Source organism: Malania oleifera, chromosome 4 (genome assembly GCF_029873635.1).
Source record: "Malania oleifera isolate guangnan ecotype guangnan chromosome 4, ASM2987363v1, whole genome shotgun sequence".
NCBI classification, from domain to species: Eukaryota; Viridiplantae; Streptophyta; class Magnoliopsida; order Santalales; family Ximeniaceae; genus Malania; species Malania oleifera.
The window spans coordinates 98,702,018-98,721,875 of record NC_080420.1 but is presented as its reverse complement, the minus strand read 5'-3'; the positions used below and the strand labels follow the sequence as shown (position 1 = coordinate 98,721,875).

Below are 19,858 nucleotides of genomic sequence, written 5' to 3'. Positions count from 1 at the left end.
AGTTTAGAGCAGTGGTGCAAGGGATATGTGAAGGACCGTGGTTATGGAAACTCTTGGAGGAGTTACATGTCACGGTAAAGTTCCCTATCAAACTCTACTGTGATAACAAAGCAGCCATTAATATCTCTCTCAATCCAGTCCAGCATGACAGAACCAAACATGTAGAAGTGGACAGACACTTTATTAAGGAAAAGGTTGAAGAAGGAACCATTTGCATGACTTATGTTCCTACCAAAGATCAAACAGTTGACATTTTCACCAAAGGATACCTCGACAAAGTTTTGATGATTTCACATACAAGTTGGATATGATCAACATTTATGATCCAACTTGAGGGGGAGTGTAGAAATCCGGAAGATTATTAGAAATTCCAAGAATAAAGGGTCAATAATACGAGAGACTGTATAGGGATTTATTGGGCAGATTTTATGCATTTATTTTACGCAATTCTTTCCTTGTTAATATGCAGTTGTATTCTATATAGAGAGTTGTGGTTGTACAAAAATTATTCAAGAAATACAGAAATGATTCATTTTGATTTCATTTTCAATGGAAGGTTTTCAAAGATCTTTTTACTGTAATTAAAATATTTTTATCAATTATGGGTCTGTTTGCATTATGAGATCATCTAATTTATGTAATTGTCTCATATTCATATTTCATAGTGCTGTTGATAAGTTTTTGTTTGTTTGCTTTATTTTTAAAATTTTTACATAGTAGTTGATAAGTTTTTAAAGCTATTTTTGTCTTCCAAAAAAAAAAAAGAGAAAAACTCAGCTTTCTTAAGTATTCTTATTTAATTTCTGATCAGTTTATATGATTCTTTTCTGTAGGCACCCGTAATCATATTTGTGGAGGATTTTGACCTTTTTGCTGGTGTTCGCGGCAAATTTATCCACACTAAAAAGCAGGATCACGAGGCATTCATTAATCAGCTTCTTGTGGAACTAGATGGGTAATTCTTAATCCTTGGTATGGTTTGAAATATGATTATCCATTGACTTTATTAACAGTGATTGACTGGAGATTATGTCGCATATATCTTATATGATACTGTATACTATTATAAGTTCTTATGCGTCTTTGTGAGGATGGGATGGTTAGGACGTATAATAGAAATTATGCATTTGCTTAAACTTGTGAACTAGTGAATAGTGTTGATATTTTTGTATTCTGACACTAGTTGAAATGTTGTTGATAAATATAAGGGATTGGTTATGCTTATGCGGTCAGTTTTGCGGCTTTTGTGATATATATTCTCTTTTGCTCTAGATTTTTATTTTTATTTTTATTTTTTTATTATTATTTTTCAATCAGAATTCTTGGATGGTCTACTTGGAGCTGCTGATGCTGCAACTCTTTTTTCGGTATACTTATTGTCCTAGGTCTGTTTTAGGTTGATATTTAAATGAAAAGTTGATATACTAATTTTTACTCTAATGCGTGTGAGCTTGTTTTTGGAGATTATATAGTTTTTGGAGATTATACAGGGATAGCATGGGCTGTGCAGAATGTTTAAATTTTTTAGTTTTTACTGACTAGAACCAAATTAACAGAACCAGAATAGTAAGTGGCAATAAATGAAATAGCAAATTATTGGAGGAACTGATAGCTAGAATTTCTGAGTCAGAATGAATGAGAAGGCTTCCACTAACTTGAGGAAATATTGATTGCTTACCTTTGGGATGATAGAATTATTTTGCAGTTGACTTAAGATTTTTTATCAACATGCCTGCTATAATTTCCATATCTCTAATAAAATTCTTCCACTCTTACTGGGTGGGCTAGAGCTGCAACCCACTCAATACATTTCTCCCTATTCTTTTGTCTCCAACTTGTCTCCTCCCTCATGAGAACCCACTCAAGACATTTCTTTCTATTATTTTGCCTCTAACGTGTCTCTTCCCTCATGAGAACATCATCAAACTCATTCAACAATTGAAAAAAGAAGCTGGACATCACTAAACATCTCAGCTTTCCATATCTTAACCCCTCTCCCAATATACTTTTGACCTTCTTTATTCTTAAAGCAAAACCCCTCGCAGCCTTCTATGACTAATATGAACTCATGAAGGAGTTGCACGCTTACCCTCGGTGCAAAAGGGGAGAAATAAAATGATTTTTCTTGTTTGGTTTACTTAGGCTTTTTTATTGGGGGGCCATTTGGTGTGACTGTCAAAAGAATAAAAAAAAAAAAAAAGGAAAATTGAAAACCATAAACTAAAAACTGAAAACTGGCAACTTTTTTGTTCTTATATGCTCTTTTTCTTATATTCTTTGGAATAATTCGTTTGATATTGTTTGCAAGAATTGAGTCTGTTCCTCATCTTTGGAGTATTTCTGTGCAATTATTTGTTGGGTTTTTCGGACTGGGGAGTAGTAGAAAGCTTTGTCACAATGTACCATTTTTGCTATCATTTGGTTTATTTGGTCGGAGCTGAATGCAGAACTTTTGATGGTATTGCCGCATCTCATGACTTGGTCTGGAGCAAAGTGGTTTTCCTTGTGTCGTGTTGGTTCTTGGGCAATGGTTTGTTTAGGAATATCACTCTATAAGGCTTGTAGTGTGATTGGACTGTTTTGCTTCGCTAGAATTCTTTTGTATTTTTTCTTCATTTTCTTTTGTTAGTAGAGGGCACCTTGTTCTCCTTGTAGTCTAAGCATTTTTTCTTTACTTTCTTTCGTTGCTTCACCTTTGTTACTAGAGGACACCTTATTCTCCTTGTGATGTACTTTTTCTTTTGTTCAAATACAGTTCTTGTTTATCTAAAAAAAGATATGCTGATATTAAAACAAATAAAAAACCTGACTGAATGCATGGCCATTTTTGTTCTTGGATCAATTAACAATAATTACTAAATATGATTAGAAAATTGGAAATTCAAAGAAAAACAAATAAAAAGATATTATAATAAAAATTAGTTATAATTAATTTGCATAATAATTATATTTTAAATTCATTAATAGTACTATAAGAACAACCTTTTCATATATAAAGGCTGAAAAGTGGTGCAGCTATTTATTTTGATAATTTTTATTTTTTTCCCCAGATTTTTAGAATATTTTGTGATATCTTTATTTTTATTTATTTCTAATAAGGCTTGCCAGTGTTTTAAAAGTCGAAGGCATAAGGCGGGCATCTTACCCTCCGCGAGGCAAGCTGTAAGCCTCAAGGCGTTGAGGCGTAAGCATTTTGGGATTATATTTTTTTAAATAATTAATAAATAAAATCAATTTATATATGATAAAAATATATGAAAAATTTTAAAATAATAGAGAAAAATATAAAGGCATAATTTTTAAATATCATATAGGCCAATTTTAAGTTTTAAGTAACAAACACAAATAATATATGTTAAAAAAATAAGCATGAGCTATAAGAAAAAGCCAAATTAAAAATGTCTCCAGATTCTAATTTCTAAAAGCCAGCTGCAGCCAACAGTGGTAGAGAGAACGAGAGGGTCACGGAGAGAGGCAAGACACTGCAAAGGGTCGCTGCAGAGAGACGAAAGCTCTGAAGGGTTTGTCGATGGGAAAAAATACGTCAAAAGGAGTCTTTGTAGGCAGATCAGAGTTGGAAGGGAACACGAACTCGTCGGAGAGAGAGCAGAAGCTTCGTCGAGGCTTCGAAGAGAGAGAAGAGTCTTCATCGAGGCTTGTCGAGGCTTCGAAGAGAGAGCAGAGGCTTCGTCAAGGTTCGAAGAGAGCAGAGGCTTCGTCGAGGGAGCAGAGGAGAAGAAGCTTTGCGGGAGAGAGAGGGAGGATAGGGTTTCAGTGCATTCTGGGTTCTGGCCTTTTAAATGTGTTTTGATTCAGGAATCCCAAAAGGCGTATGCCTTGAATCTGAGGCATAAAAATGCGAGTTTTTTTGCCTGAGGCGTATGCCTTCTTGCCTGAGGCGTATGCCTTTGTGGACTTACGCATTTTCACTAACGCCTTGGTGCATTTTAGGCGAAAAACGCCTCAAGGCATGCCTCAGTTACGCCTTTCAAATCACTGGCCTGCTATGCATTGCTGGTCCTCAACCTAACAACTTAACCCTTTAGGCAAGGTGATAGTCTAACATGGTCCTAGGGCCAGGTTGTTAGGAGGTCTTGAGTTCTAGTTTGTCTTGTGGCCTGCACTTATATTTTGTTTGTTAACTTAAGAATTATCTTTTATTCTTTATAAGGGTGTTATTTATTGTTTGTTTATATCTCCATGTGCTGTCGGGCTGCATGTGCAGGGTAGTGCTTTGGACAAATATACATTGTTGGTTGTACAACTTAAGCTTTTAGGTAAAGTGGTAACAATTTCAAATTCACATGGAATATTCATTTTTTTACCAAATAATTGTGTAGACAATGTTTTAATTCACAAAAAAAGGAGTAACGTGCTACAACTAAAATTTATATGTAATTCTTGATGCAACAACTGGAAACCAACAAATCAAACTGAAAACTTGCAATATAGACAATGGTCATTAGTTGTTTCTTTCACTGAATTGCAACGAAAAGAAGAATAAAAAAAAGAAATGGTAGCAAACAACCAATAAGTTTCTAAATCACTTTTGGCTTGCATTTGACTTTTCCAAGTCAAAGCTAAAAATCAGTTGTTGCTCTCTTTGCACTTAGAAGATGACAAAGTTGAGTGTACTAGCCTTCATTGCAATATGAATATTAGCTTGGAGCATCTTGAACAAACTTGATGCACAAAGCATGAGCATGTAAGATGGGCACAAAGGGGCGGATTAGCAAAGATGACGAAGCTTGTTCCGCCAGTGAAGATGACGAAGCTTGTTCCACCAGAGGTAGAGAACTAGCTTTTCTAATGCCGCCTTTCTCACCCTTTTTGTCGATTCGAACTAGCTCCGGTGACGCTACCTTTTTTCCCTTCTTAGTCAATCAAAGGTTCTTTATATTATTACAAGCATAGAAAGCGGAGATTGTTGAAAATGGAGGAACTAGTGGAAGATGAATCTAAAATTGATATAGAGACAATGTTCACATAGGGAGGCCACTTTATTGTTAGATTGGAACATATAATTTTTTGCACAAATAGCATTAATTCCTTAGTCGTTTGGATCTCAAAGTTCACTAGGAGACGCTTCCCCTACATCTTGTTGAAAAGTGTGAACTTTCATGGATTATCAAGTCTTTGGGGGTGATTTGCGAAGGAGCTCGAGGAGTCAAAGATCTCATATGAGAAGGCCTTAATTTCAGATGTGGAGACACTTGGGTCTCTATCAATTTGTGACTCAATGCGAAGGGGAGATTCATTCCCGCAGAGGAGGGTACTGAACGAGGAAAGTGTTAAGCCCTATGTATGCTTGAAGACAAGAATAGTGAAGGGTGGAGAATGTTCTTCAAAGCTCTCTTGAAGCTTTTGACTAAAGCTGATGAGGGATATGCTTTTTGATGTACAAAGTTTCACTCCTCGAACCTCATCAGCAGTGGGGAATTGGGGCAATCGGAGAAGCGATCCTTCATAGACATTATTTGTATAGTGCTGAAGAGTGGGAGGAGATAATCTAAGAGGGAAGAATCCATGGAATTTAGGGGCGGAAGGACAGGTTTCCCTTCTTGTTTGAATTTTTTCAAATATGTTTCTTGTTCCAACTTAGGTTACGGAAAGGGAAGGACTAGGCCTTCTTTAGGGGGTCACTTGAAATAGTGGAAAAATGGGCTGTTAAAGAAAAATGGGGGGTTTGTCAGGGGATTAAGCACAATCCATTTTTGAAGGAACTTCCGCCTCTTTGTGGACTTAAGGAAGTGGGCTTATTAATCCAGAGCCCAACAAGAATCAAGCTGAAGGAAGGTAAGAGAAGTGAGGACTGAAAAATGGCTGAGTTCTCGCTTCCTTTAGGTGCAGTAGGCATGGAAGAAGATAGACACCCTTGGGTAATTCTCAAAAGGTCTTTCAACCCGAAGACATGAATGGAAATTTTGAATAATCAGGTTCAAATTGAAGGGGGAAGAGGAGTATGTTAGCTAAATGTGTTGCGGAGCACATAGCAAAAGGCAATTCGAAGAGGGTTAGAATCAACTACCTGAATTATAAGCCTTGACATCAAAAAGGCATTTGCAACTAGTTGGAAGATGATCCATGAAGTAGTAAGAGAGTTAAGAGCAACATCAATGAGGGTCTTCTTCCTCCAATACTGTTTGATTTTGAGGTAGCAAACAAGGGTGGGAACTATGATGACGAGGATATGTTCACAGATTTGGAAGACGATTTAAGTAGTTTCTATGGCTTTGAAAATGGTTTGTTGATTGATCAAATGAGGGCCGATTTAGACATGGAAGGAGAAGATGATTGGGCTCAACTCTTGGAGGGACTTTTTTGCAAATGAAGGGGGAAGAGATATCAGAGTATAGTGTAATTCCTTCACAAGAAACACAACATTTAGGGGAAGATATCTCTTATTTGTCTTTTGACATTGAGCGAGTGGATGAAGATATTTTGAAGGCCAACTCAAACTAGACTAAAGGGATCTTTGTCCCCTATTCCCGAGCCTATTCTCGTAGGTGGACCTTGTATTACTTCTGATGTCGGGAATGGTATTGATGAAGAGATAACTATTCCTTTGGATGATCCGAATTTGGAAAATTTATTCTTCCCCTTCCCGTTCAAGATTCTTTTTCTTTTGATGCTTTATGCCACAAGGTGTGATTTCCTAGGGGCAGTGCCTCTCTTTTTGGCTTAGGGAGTGGTGAGAGAGATTGTGGAAACTCAAATGAGTTCATGAATGACTTGGGTTTGAAGCTTTTGAGTCCTGATGGAGTTGAAGTGAGGTTGGGTTTGAGTCCTAAAACTTACGAGAGAGAAAAAGGCTTAGAAAGAGTTAAAGAATTTGACCGCTTCCATCAATTATGGGGTGAAAAGGGTGCGGGGAAGGGGGTAAACACGTTAGATTATGAAGATTGTTAGTTGGAATGTTAGGGGTGTAGGGGATGTTATGAGAAAAGTTTGGTTGGGGAGGTTTGCTTAGGAATTCTCTAGATATTGTTTTGACCTAGGAGACTAGGCTTGAATTAGTTGATGGGGAGGTTGTTAAAGGGATTTGAGAAGGCCGCAATAAGGATTGGGTCTTTGTACCTTCTCGAGGTTAGTAGGTGGCATTTTCATATTTTGGACGCTCATATTATTTCCAAAGTGGACAGTCTAGTGGGATTTTTTTTTTTTTGTCTTTTTGTCTTGTTAGAAGTGGGAGATTGGGGTCAATTATTTTTAGAGTGGATAGTCTTGTGGAATTTTTTTTTCGTCTTCGTCTCTTTCTAGAAGTGAGAGGTTGGGGTCAATGGTGGGTTCGTTTAGTGTATTTTCCTTCGAAACCAGCACTGAGGAGTTCCTTTTGGGATGAGCTTTATTTTGTCTTTGACATTTGATCCCCTAAGTGGATTATGGGGGGGAGGGGGTGATATAATTGTGCTGATATTTCCTTGGGAAAAAAAAGGGGGAACGTAGGGTTACTCCAGCTATGTAGAAGTTTGATTTGTTCATTAAGGAAAGCGGCTTGTGGGATATTCCTTTGAGTAATGCTAAAGCTAATTTTTCTTGGTTGGTGAGTGGAGCTAGGGTGTTGGCTTGTAGACTTGATAGGTTCTTGTTATTTAGCAAGTGAGAGGTTGAGTTTTCTAATCTATCCCAAGTCACCCTACTTAGATCCATCTGTAACCACTTTCTTATTTTGTTGGAATTAAGGATTCTTGTGGCTCTACTCTTTTCAGGTTTGTAAACATGTGGCTGGATCATGATACTTTCTAGCCTTTGATGAGGGATTCTTGGAGTGAGGAAATGGATAGAGGTTTGGAAGGTTTTAGATTTATGAAGAAATTGAAGAGGTTGAAAGAAAAGTTGAAAAAGTGGAATAGTGAGGTCTTCGGGGATATTAGGCTTAAAAGGACTTGTATTTTAGGAGAGTTGGTTGAGTTAGATAGAAAGGAAGAGGTTATCTCATTGGTTTGGAGGAGTTGAAAAGAGTCCCTTTAAAGAATGAATTGGAAGAAGTGATTTTTAAGGAAATGGAAAGTTGGAGGCAGAAAACGAAGTTTAAATGGGTAAGAGATGGTGATTGTAATTCTAGAATTTTTTTATAGGATAGCAAGTGGAAAAATGAGGAAACATTTGATTAGGGAATTGGAGGTGGATAGTGGGGAATTATCTTGGATAATAGTTGGATTGCTTTGGGGATCACTTATTTTTATTATAATTTGTTTTTTGAGGAGGATGAAAATAGATTGATGGTGGAAGGGTTAAAGTGGGACCCTTTTTTTGATGATAAGATAGCTTGGTTAGAGAGACCTTTTGGGTAAGAGGAAGTGAGATCTATTGTCTTTGGGATGGAAAGGGAGAAAGCTCCTTGGTCGGGTGTTTTCAATTTGGCTATCTTTCAAGAATGTTAGACAGTGGTTAAGGATGACTTGATGAAGGTTTTTAATGAATTTTACTGGAATGGGATTTTGAGCAAGAGTATTAATTCTGCCTTCGATGTGTAAGAAAAGCAAGTCTATCAAGATATCTGATTATAGACCTATTAGACTAGTATCCAACATTCATAAAATAATCACTGAAGGCAAAGTGCGCTCTTGGGGGGGGGGGGGGTGGGAGGGTGGGGAGGATAGATCATGGATGCCATTTTGATCGCGAATGAAGTCATTGAGAATATTAGGAGAAGGAAGAAGAAGGGGCTCATATTTAAGTTGGACTTTGAGAAAGGTTGTGATAGGGTGAGTTGGAGTTTCTTGGATAAGATTTTTATGAGGGAGGGCTTTGGAGTGATATGACATAGTTGGATAAAATGGGGCTTGTTAAATGTGCATTATACGGTGTTAGTGAATGGTAAGCCTAAATCTTTGTTTAGGGCTATGAGGGGGATTAGACAAGGGGACCCTCCCTCCCCATTTTTGTTCTTTTTAGTGGCAGATGTCTTGAGTTGGATGGTTGATAGGGTTTAGTAAAAAGGTTTGGGAGTGGGGAGGGAGGAGGTAATGGTTTTGCACCTTCATTTTGATAATGGTAGTATCTTTTTCTTAGTATGTAACTTTTTGAATATTTTGGGGCTTCTCCGTATTTTTGGAAGTGTATCGAGGTGTAAAATTAATATAGGGACGAATGGGATCACGACTATTAATATGACTATGGAGTGCGTTAGGTGGTTATCCTTGGAGGTAGGGCGTGTTGCATTGGATTGGCTGTTATCCTATTTAGGGCTTCCTTTTGGGGGTAACCCTAGATCTGCAAGTTTTTGGGATCCGGTTGAAAGAGTGTTGAAGCGTTTAGATGGGTGGAAGTGTACTCTTTTTTCTAAGAGGTAGGATTACTCTCATTCAGGCTCATCTTTCAAGTATCTTGTTATAGTTTCTTTCTATTTTCAAAATTCTTACTAAGATTGCCAGTAATATTGAGAGAATTGTGAGAGATTTCCTTTGGTTAAGGGTTTTTTTTTTGGGGGGGGGGGGGTGTTAGGGACCATTTTGCGAGGTGAGAGGTGGTTTGTAGGTTTAAATAGGAGGGTGGTTTTGGTTTTGGAAATTTGATGCCTAAGAACATGGGTCTCTTGGCCAAATTGCTTTGGTGGTTTCTTCATTGTGGCCTAAAGTATTTAAAAGCAAGTTTGGACTTGATGAGAATGTGTGGGATACTACTTTGGGTCCTAGATGTTCTTCAGAAAGTTTGTGGAAATCTATTCAGATTTATCTCCTTTTTATTTCTGATATTAAAGTTTTACTGGGTAAGGGTTGCAATATTTGATTTTGCAAAGGCCTTTCGTTGGGGAATGTGGTTTTGTCCACCTATTTTCCTCCCATGTTTCGTTTGAGCTTAGTCTAGGATGGATCCATTTCTTTTTTTATCATAGAGCCGGCTAGTCCTTTCCCCTCATGGGATGTTCACTTTTAGAGATCCTTGAATGTTAGGGAGACGGAAGGGTTATCCTCTATGCTAGTCTAGTTGAATAACTGCCGGGTCTCTTTGGAAGCTGATAGCTGATCTTGGTCCTTGGATCCCGTGGGTTTTTATTCTTGCAAATCTTTTTGTGATTTTTTGACTAATACTGGTTTTTCTTTTCCTCTTTATAAAATTTTTGGGAAGGCCAAAAAAGTCCCACCTAAGATCAAAGCTTTTCTCTAGTTGGTTGTGCTTCATCGGATCAACACCAATAACTTGTTGTAAATTAGAAGACTGTTGAAGGCTTTCTCTCTAGACATATGTGTGTTTCATTTTAACTATGTGTTTCATTTTAACAACTTAGAAACTGCTACACGTCTTTTCATGAATTGTGATTTTGCATGGAGGGTATAGAACAAGTTATTTAATTATTTTGGAGAATGTTGGATTTGTCTAGAGATAGTGGAGGAGTTTTGGCAATTCATTTTGTTGGTTCTGATAGGAAAAAAAGGAGAGTAAGGAGTTGTGAAAATGTGCTTTTTTTTGCAGTATTTTGGGGCCTTTGAATAGGACGAAACATGTGTATTTTTTTTTAGGAAGAAGCTGTTGTTTCTATTGGTTTGGGAGAAAATTCACTCTTTGGCTCCTCTTTGGTGTGTGGGTAGTGGGAACTTTAAGGGGGGTGTCTTTTAGATATTCAGCGCGAGTGGTATTCCTTGTCGATTTGTTAGGGTGTGGTGATTATTTTGGGTTGTTTTTCATGCTTTTTGGTTTTTCCTTTTTTTTTTCTTTCTTTGGGGTATCCTAGAGCGTGGAAAGGAGATGTCTTATTCTCCTCTTTGTACATTCTTAATGTATCAATGAATTTCTTTTGTTATAAAAATAATCACTTTTGGCTTATTTCTAATTTCAATTATTTGTGGGCTTTTTTTTTTCTTCTTAATTTCTTTATTTTGGTTAGGATGAGATTTAATTAAGGGGTATTATTAAAAAGTAGTTTTTCATTGTTGACTTATATGGGGATTATTTTTGCTCTCCTATCCCCTTCCTCTTTCCCTTCTCTGCGATCTCTCTCTCTTTCTCAGTCTCTCTCTCTCTCTCTCTCTCTCTCTCTCTCACACACACACACACACACGCACACCCCTCTGCCCCGTATGCCTTGTGTCGAAATAGCATTAATGCCACAATATAACGGTCTTGGGTCCCGGTGAGGTATTGTCAGCTTTGGACCATTGACCTCACGAGTTTGTCCTATAAAAGGTGCCTCACTTAGTTGGTACCCAAACCTTCCTTATAAACCCAAGATCTCCCTAGTACACATCCGTTGTGGGACCGTGACAGGTTCTCCCATTCAATCTCTAACTTCCTCGTTAACATGATTTCCTTACTACACATTCGATGTGAGATCGTGACAGGCTGCCTCGTCCAATTTTTGACGTTCTTGTCACCGTTATCTCCTTGGTACACATCTAATGTAAGACCGTGACAGGCTCTCTCGTCGGATCTTTGAAATCCTCATCAAAGTGGCTTACACCTCTGTGTAGGATCTACTCACATGATAGTACCCCTAGGGTGGCTTTGATACCAATTGTAACGGTCTTGGGTTCAACTCTAGTGATGTATTGTCTACTTTGGCCCATTGGCCTCAAAGGTTTATCCTATAAAAGACGTCTCACTTAGTTGGAACCCAAACCCTCTTTATAAGCTCAAAATCTCCCTAGCATTCGATGTGGGACCGTGACACAGAACTCCATGTCAAGTAGTTGCTAGAGCATTGTTTAGTCCAACTGTCACCGTCCTTTTGTGTCGCGGGCTGAACAGTTTACACCTTGTAAGGGGCTGGTTGCTACTAGCTAAAGCAATTTTCGTTACCTAACCAACCAAAAGTATATTGCAGTTTACCACAAGAACATGTTCACAACCATTGAATGCGAAGTAAGTGGAAGTAGTAAGCATTCATTTCAGCAGATGAGAATGACACAGTCAACGTTAAAGCTACACAATTCATTACAACATCTCCGTAAGCAACATGTGTTTAGCAAGGGATGTAAGTAGGCTAAATACATTTAACAAATTCTAGTGAGTTTTACAATGATTGATGAACACTCACCCTCTCCTAAAGAGCTTTCTACGCTATTCTTGCTCTTAAACTAGAAAACATCTAATTGAACAAGGAGTCCTACTCCCATTTTACACAATTGCATAAACACACTCAATGAGTAAAACCTATACTTCTATTTACATGATGGTTCCCATTCCATGTACACAGGACAAGTGGTCACAGACAAGCATAATACCTTGAACAAGCTGTGTTGTGAGTCTTGTGACACTCTGAAATGCTAGCATGTTGCATTCGTTCCTTAGATATCATGGAGAGCTTGAAAATATAAGCTTGGAGTGGTCCGTAGTAGTGCAGGCTTGCGGTTATCACAGTCACGCACTGGTGGCAGAGATGGCGATCATCTTCACCAGAAAAGGACAATGTCATCATGTGTTGTAGGTCAAGAAGCAAGACTTTGGTGAGGTCCATGTTGGAGACTACTTAAGAAGAATTGTATTGAGATTTGTTGGGTTTAATTAGTTGTTCATTATGTGTTTAGTTTAATTATAGTATTATGTGTATTTTGGGGGCTTGTTTGTAGTATTTGTGTATTCTAGGGGTATGCTGTAATGTAATTTAGTTTTAAGGGTTTGTGTGCAATTTTCATATGAAGAGGCTTTCTTATAAATAGTGTGAAAGCAATGTTGTAGCAAATGTTGATGAATTTGAACTGAATTGAAAATGAGTTTTCCCTCTGGTGTCTCCTCTCTCCCCTCAGCCCTTCCTCTCTTCTAATTTTTCCATGGCTGCGGAACGTTGATGCTGCCCCTGCATCATTTTGTATCAGAGCCCAACTTTGATCTCTATTCTTCCATTTCAATCCCCCCATCTTCTCCTTCTATCTTCTCCTCTGCCCTGTTCTTTGCCCCCTCTTCTGCTTCTCTTCAAAATTTCTCTGCTAATTCTCTCAAGTCTCTCTCTCTTTTCTTCTTCTTCTTCTTCTTGCAGAAAAAAAAAAAAAAAAAAAACAACCACTGAAAGGTGGTTTCTGAACTTTTTCTGAAATTCCATTTGTGTTCCCATTTGTTCGAACACCACTTTCCAGCCACCATCCTGCAACATCCTCTCATTCCATGATTCTGCAACACCTCCCATTCCATTGAAAACAGAAACCTATGAAACCCTTTACCTCAAATTTTCATTGCAGTCTGACCAGCAAAGGAACCTCCATGTGCAGGCCAAACATCTACATCCGTCAGCTCTTCGAAAACCCTAAACCCTTGTGCTTTTTTAATCACCCCCTCAACACCATTGAACTCCTCGTCTCCTGATCTCTCCTCAACCCAAGTTTCATTGCTGGAGTCTTGCAGCCAGCAAATCACACGCTCCATGCGCCGACGACCAGCGAGTAGGACTTTGCTGGAATCTTCTTCTGCTTCTAGTTTCAGGAGAAATTGCTTCAGTCGCGAGAGTTTGGGTTTTCTCCACAGTATTTTGATCTGCAAGAAAACATTTTGATTGCAGGACACAGTATATTACAAGAAAGCACAATAATTTGGCACAAAACCCTAGGAATTGTCACTCCAACATTAAAAATCAGGTTTTGTTGCTGTAGTTTGTGAGTTTTCCTTGTGAATTTGTTTCATTTGAGCAGGAAAATCAATATCAAAGGTGAAATTGAAGATAGTTTTTGAGAGATTGGGAGTAAGACTAGTGGGAAATTGTGTTAAAGGCTGTTGGTGATATAAAGTTGCAGTGTATATACGTATAAAAAGAACAAAAGAAGCTGCCTCAACCTCTTTGCCAAAAAGGGATCTTCAGAAAGGTATTAACCATAATAGCGCTTAAACACAGGCCCATGGATTCCCTTTTCAGCACAAATCCCAACCACTAAATGGTGGATTATCCTCAGCGCAAAAATAAGAGAATTTATGATTGAATGCTGGGGATTAGCAACATGGTGACAGATTATAGGAAATAGGAATGCCATTTGCCAAACTTTGGGCACAATTTCAAGCTTTTCAACACCTTTCTCAAATGTGGAGAAAAGGTTTGCAAAATCATCATTGATGAAAGGTGTCCGATCAATGTGGTTCCATAAATGGAGTTACTTGAATGCAGCTTCATCCAGAACCTCACCAGAGCCTTATATGATATCTTGAGTTTGTAACTCGATTATACATGTTTGCGAGAGATGTTCGGTTCCTATCCAAATGGGTGTATATTTGGCTAATGTTTGGTGTGATATCTTACCTATGAAGATTGGCCTTGTACTCCTTGTTTGGATGATTTGGGTGTGACTCAAGGGCTTGAGAACACATATGTCTTCCACTATAATGGGGAAGATTATCTTGAAGCCCTCATTACCAACCAACTAGGACAAAGAAATCAAAGATTACTGATGTTGAAGTTAATCTAAAGACACAACAAGCAAGGTGATGAGCGTGTTTGAAGAAAATCCAAAGCCTTTCAAACATTCGAATTGTAGAGTTTGTCATCTTTGATGAGTTCATTGATGCTAATTCTGAAGTCAAGTCTATGGTGCTGCTAATGGAACATGGTTTTTTGTCTCATTCAAGTGCTGGCTTTCTTAGAATCCAAGTTTGCTTCTTACTTGTGATCCTCCGACATTTCAAAATTCGAGGCCAAATTCTTTCTAGCTGGGGGAGAGTTGATGCAGTACAAGAAGCAAGACTTTGGGAAGATCCATGTTCAAGACTACTTAAGAAGAATTGTATCGAGAATTGTTGGGAAATTTGTAGTTTATCGTGTGTTTAGTTTAATTAGTACAGTATTATGTGTATTTGAGGGATTGTTTGTAGTATTTGTGTATTCTAGGGGTATGTTTGTAATGTAATTTAGTTTTGGGGTTTATGAATAATTTTCATATGAAGATGCTTTCTTGTAAATTGTGTGTGAAAGCCATGTTGTAGCAGTTAATGAATTTGAATTGAATCGAACGTGAGTTTTTCCCCTGGTATCTCCTCTCCTCCCTTCCTCTTCCTCTCTTCTAATTTCTCCATGGCTGCAGATCCTTGATGCTACCCCTGCATCATCATTAGCAGAGCTTATTGATCTGATCATTTGAGCCAGACATATGCTCAAACTGCCCAAAATTTGTTTGTTGGAGTATTTATAGGTGGGGATGCTTCTTCTTCTCTCTCTCTGTTTTTTTAATCACCTTTCCTTGTCATTATTGAGTTTCTTTGCTGTGTGGGCACCAATTTTTTCTTTCATAATTGGAGTAGGGAGTCTGCTCATTGGAATGGCCTGCTTTGGTAAGTTTTTGGATACAGTTTTCTGCATTGTAAAACAAAGGAATGAAGGGTTAAAAGAGATTAAAAAAAGCATTTTTATTTAGTCATTTTTGCAAAATTATTTTCAGGAATTGTGTCTTAAAAGCACCTCTGTTTTAGACTTAAAAGGATTCTAAGAAAAGATGTTATTTGGATACAATCCAAAACTCCATACACTTTTTCCTCCCTTGAGTCGTGTTCCACCACCCTTATCTTCCTTTATTGTTGCTGACTGCTGGCTGCGACTGCCCACTGTTGCCAACTACTGCCAGCCTCACTACTGACTGCCAATTGCCATTGCTACTGGTGCTGGATGCTGGCAACTCAGAAAATAAAGGGAGGACTAAGAGATGTTTTTTGGATCACCAGATACGTTCTCTGTCCTAAGTTTTTAAAAACTAAATTCAAATGTAATTACTTGAGCTCATTTTTGAATACAAAATAAGGACATTACAACGTGATGTTTTCATATGAAACCAATACGATTTTATGGATCCCTGATGAAACAAGGCATTAACTTTCAGATGAATCTTAGTGATTGGGAGGCAGGTAAGCTTTCTTTGTACTTAAGAAGTCAAGGTCCATTAAGGTAGAAGGCTTCAGACCCATTAGTCTAGTCTCTAGTGTGTATAAGATTATCACCAAAGTTCTAGCTAATAGGCTTAGTGCAGTGCTTGATAAGACCATTTCTACTGCTCAAAGTGCTTTTGTGGGGGGGTAGATAGATAGTGGATGCCATTTTTATGGGTAATGAGGTGGTGGAGGATTTTCAAAGGAGAAAGAAGAGGGGACTCATTCAAGTTTGATTTTCAGAAGGCTTATGAGAAAGTTAGTTGGAGTTTGGACAAAATTTTCACAAGAATGGGCTTTGGTAACTTGTAAGCGTTGTTGACGGTGGTTGAGGGGTGGTTTATCTAATTTATGGTTCTCGGTTGTTGTGAATGAGGAACCTATCTATTGGCTTACGTCTTCTAGAGGCACTAGACAAGGGGACCCACTTTCCCCTTTTTTGTTTGTCCTAGTAGCTAATGTGTTGAGTATAATGGTGGATAGGGCTGTAAATTGGGGGTTGGTGAAAAGTTTGGAAGTGGGAAGAGAGGGTGTGGTGGTTTCTTATCTTTAATTTGCAAGTGATACTATTTTCTTTCTAGAGGATCATAACCCTTCTTTTAGATGTATTTTGGGTACTGTCTATGTCTTCAAGAGGGTGTTGGTGCTTAAAATGAACTTGAGGAAGTGTAGTCTAGCTAATATTGATGTTCCTTTTGATCATGCTAGGGAGTAGGCATCTTTAGCCTTTGACTTATTTACGGGTTCTGTTAGGTGGCAATCCTAGATCCATGGAATTTTGGAACCTGATGGTGGAAAGAGTGGCCAAGAGGTTGGATGGTTGGAATCGGGCACTCTTTCACCCTTGGGGTAGAATCAACCCTTAATCAAGCTTGTTTATCTAGTATCCCCTTATATTATTTATCAATTTTTTAAATTCCAGTGGGGATTGCAAATATGATTGAGAAAATAATGGGAGATTTATTATGGTATGGAGTAAGAGTTTTCGGGATCAGAAAGTTTGGTGTGAGGAGGTCTACAAGTCTAAAATGGAGGTAGGTCTGAGTCTTGGAAATTTGGTGTTTAAAAACATTGCTATCTTGGCTAAATGGTTATGCCGTTTTCCCTTAGAAGATCATTCCCTTTGGCATAAAGTGATTAGAAGTAAGCATGGGTTGGGTCTGACTGGGTGGCATACCACTACTAGTTTGTTATGCTCTTCGGATAGTCCATGGAGATCTATTTCTCGGATATATCTCTTATTCACTCCTCACATTAATTTTATGGTGGGGAGAAGTTCTTGGATTTGTTTTTGGAAAGATTTGTGGTTGGGGAATGATGATCTATCCACTTCTTGTCCCCATCTATTTCGATTGAGCTCAGGGCAAGATAGTATGATTTCTTTCTTTGTGGTCGATTTAGTTAGCCTTCTAGTTTCTTGGAATTTCCAATTTAGAAGATCTCTAAATGATAGAGAGTTGATGGAACTCTCCTCCCTGTTGTCGTTATTGAACAATGGTCATTTTTCTTCATCTAGGGATGCTCGGTCTTGGGCGTTGGATCATTTGTGGTATATTATAAATATTTTTTTGAGTTTTTGACATGTTCGATTTCTTGCTTTTCTCTATTCTCATGTATTTTGAGGGCCAAAGCTTCCCCAAAAATTAATATTTTCATTTGGCTAACTGTGCTTAATAGAGTCAATGCTAATAGTCTGTGGCAAATCAGGAGACCTTTGCATGCCTTATTTTTAGGTGTTTCTATGCTTTGCTATTTGAATTCTGAGTTGGCATGTCATTTGTTCTTACACATTGATTTTTCTTGGAACATGTGGTATAAATCATATGGCATGTTGGGAGAAGCTTGGGTTTGTGAAGCGTTAGCGGAAGGAATGTTGGCTATTTCTTTTGAGGGTTTTGGAAGAAGGACGGATAGGGCTGCTCTTTGGAAATGTGGAATATTTGTAGTACTGTGGGGTTTATGGTTGGAGAACAATTCATGGATTTTTTCAGGGAATAAATTGAATAAGCCGCTAGTTTTGGAAAAGATCCATTACTTGGCCTCTTTATGGTATGTTGGTTTTGGATGCTTTAAGGTAGCGAGCTTTTCGGAAATTCAGTGAGATTGGAGGAATTTTTTGCTTTGGTACTTCAATATATATATATATATATATATATATTGGTGTGTTTTTAATTTCTTTTTTCTGATTTTTCCTAGAATTTTGATGGGACACGTTTTATTCTCCTTTTTTAAAATTCTTCTCTTTCTACTAAATTTCTTCTTTTTCTAAGAAAAAAAAAATCTTGGTTACTCTTCCGTCTTCATCTTGGAGGTATTATGGTGTTTTGGATGCTGGATGGTTCTTGGACATTTTCTGGAAATTTTTTTTTCTAATTATTTGTTATATTCCTCCATATTTTTTCCTCTTTTTATTCATATTGGAGAGTAGGGGTTTGTTCTAGGGTTAAATCATTTGTTTAGTTCATGCTCCTTAATGGAGCTAACACCAACATTTTGTTGTAGATATGTGGGCGTGAATGCTTTGTCCATGAATATTCGTTTTATGTGTTTTGAAAGTTTACTTTCATGTTTTTTTTTCTTTGGGCATAGCTTGGAGTGAATGCTGAAGTTCGGGATCACAGGGATTTAGAGGCTTTATTTCCTATAATTGAGAGCATTACATCTGCAGGGGATTTTTCAGAGTCTTTATATCGGAATGGGTTTAGAGGGCTGGAAATGAGTGGGAGTAATATCTAGAGGCTCAAGTGGGGTGTATTATGTCAAAATTAATGTTGGTTATGAAAATGAGGGTCTCTCCCCCTAATGAGATTGGCAAGTCTGCTTCAACTGACAACATGAAGTTTAGCAGACCTGAGGATGGAGAGAAAGGCTTGCTGGGTCTCGATGGGCTGATATGTTACGTTGGGCAGAAGGATGCAATGAACAAAAAGGAAGATGAGTTAGGGAGTGGGACTTCTTATCATTTCCCGGTGCTTAAGCTGTTTTTCTCATAACGTTGGACTCACGGTCTATTTTTGAAATGGATATTTTTGTTGGCTTCTTTTCCGTCTTTGTTCTTGTCAAAGTGAAAGGGAGGATCAATGGTGGGTTTCCTCAGTGTATGTTCCACCTAGTACTCTCAGGAGTGCGTTTTGGATGAGCTTTATTTTGTTCCTCTAGGTGGATAGCTGGTGGCTATTTAACATGTTTAGGTTTATGGGAGAGAAGAAAAAGTTTTTTTTTTTTTTTTTTTTTGGGGGGGGGGGGGGGTGGTTATGGATAGTATGCAGCATTTTGACCTATTGATCAGGGAGAGTGGCTTTAGAGATCGACCTTTGAGCAAGTGCTACTTGGTTTGTTTGTTTTTTTGGGGGGGAGGGGGGGGGGGGGTGGGGGTTTGGGTTTGTTAGGGCTGTGGCTTGTAGACTGGATAGGGTTTTTTTTTTGTAGTAATTGGGAGGAAAAATTCTCTAATCTCTCTCAAACTATTATTTTGAGACCCACTTCTAATCACTTTCCCATTTTGCTGTAATTGAGTAGGGTATCTTGATGTCCCACTGTTTTTAGGTTTGAGAATGTGTGGTCGGATCATGCCTCTTTTAAGCCATTACTGAGAAGCTCTTGGGGAGAGGATATATGGTGGGGTTGGGAAGGTTTTAGGTTTATGAGGAAGTTGAAAAATCTTATGGAGAAGCTGAAATGTTGAAATAAGGAGGTGTTCGGTGATGGTAGAGTTAGAAAATCCAAAAATCCTAGGTGAATTGTAATCTTTGGGTAAAAAGGAAGAGGAGACAAATCTCTGAGAGAGTGAGGAGGCTAGAAAGATGTCTCTAAAGAAAGAGTTGGAAGAGGGGATTTTTAAGGAAATGAGAAGCTGGAGGCAAAAAGTTAAATTCAAATGGGTCATAGAAGGTGATTTTAGTACTTGGTTCTTTCATAGGCTTGCAAAGGGAAATATGATGAAAATTTTGATTAGTGGGCTGGAGTTGGGGAAAAGAGACAATTATTAACAATCCTAATCATATTGTTTCTAACGTCTCTGGTTTCTTTGAAAATCTTTGTTTTTGGGAAGAGGCTTGGAAATTGAGGGTAGATGGGTTAGAGT

General features: G+C 38.1%; 1 protein-coding gene across 1 annotated transcript in view; it reads left to right on the top strand.

Annotated features, from left to right (window-relative positions):
- LOC131154130 (probable inactive ATP-dependent zinc metalloprotease FTSHI 5, chloroplastic) overlaps positions 1 to 19,858 on the top strand; it is a 136,125-nt gene that overhangs the window by 46,315 nt on the left and 69,952 nt on the right. The window contains exon 9 of the mRNA XM_058106666.1: positions 834 to 955. Within this exon, the coding sequence (XP_057962649.1) occupies positions 834 to 955 (122 nt within the window). The remainder of the gene's footprint in view (positions 1 to 833; positions 956 to 19,858) is intronic.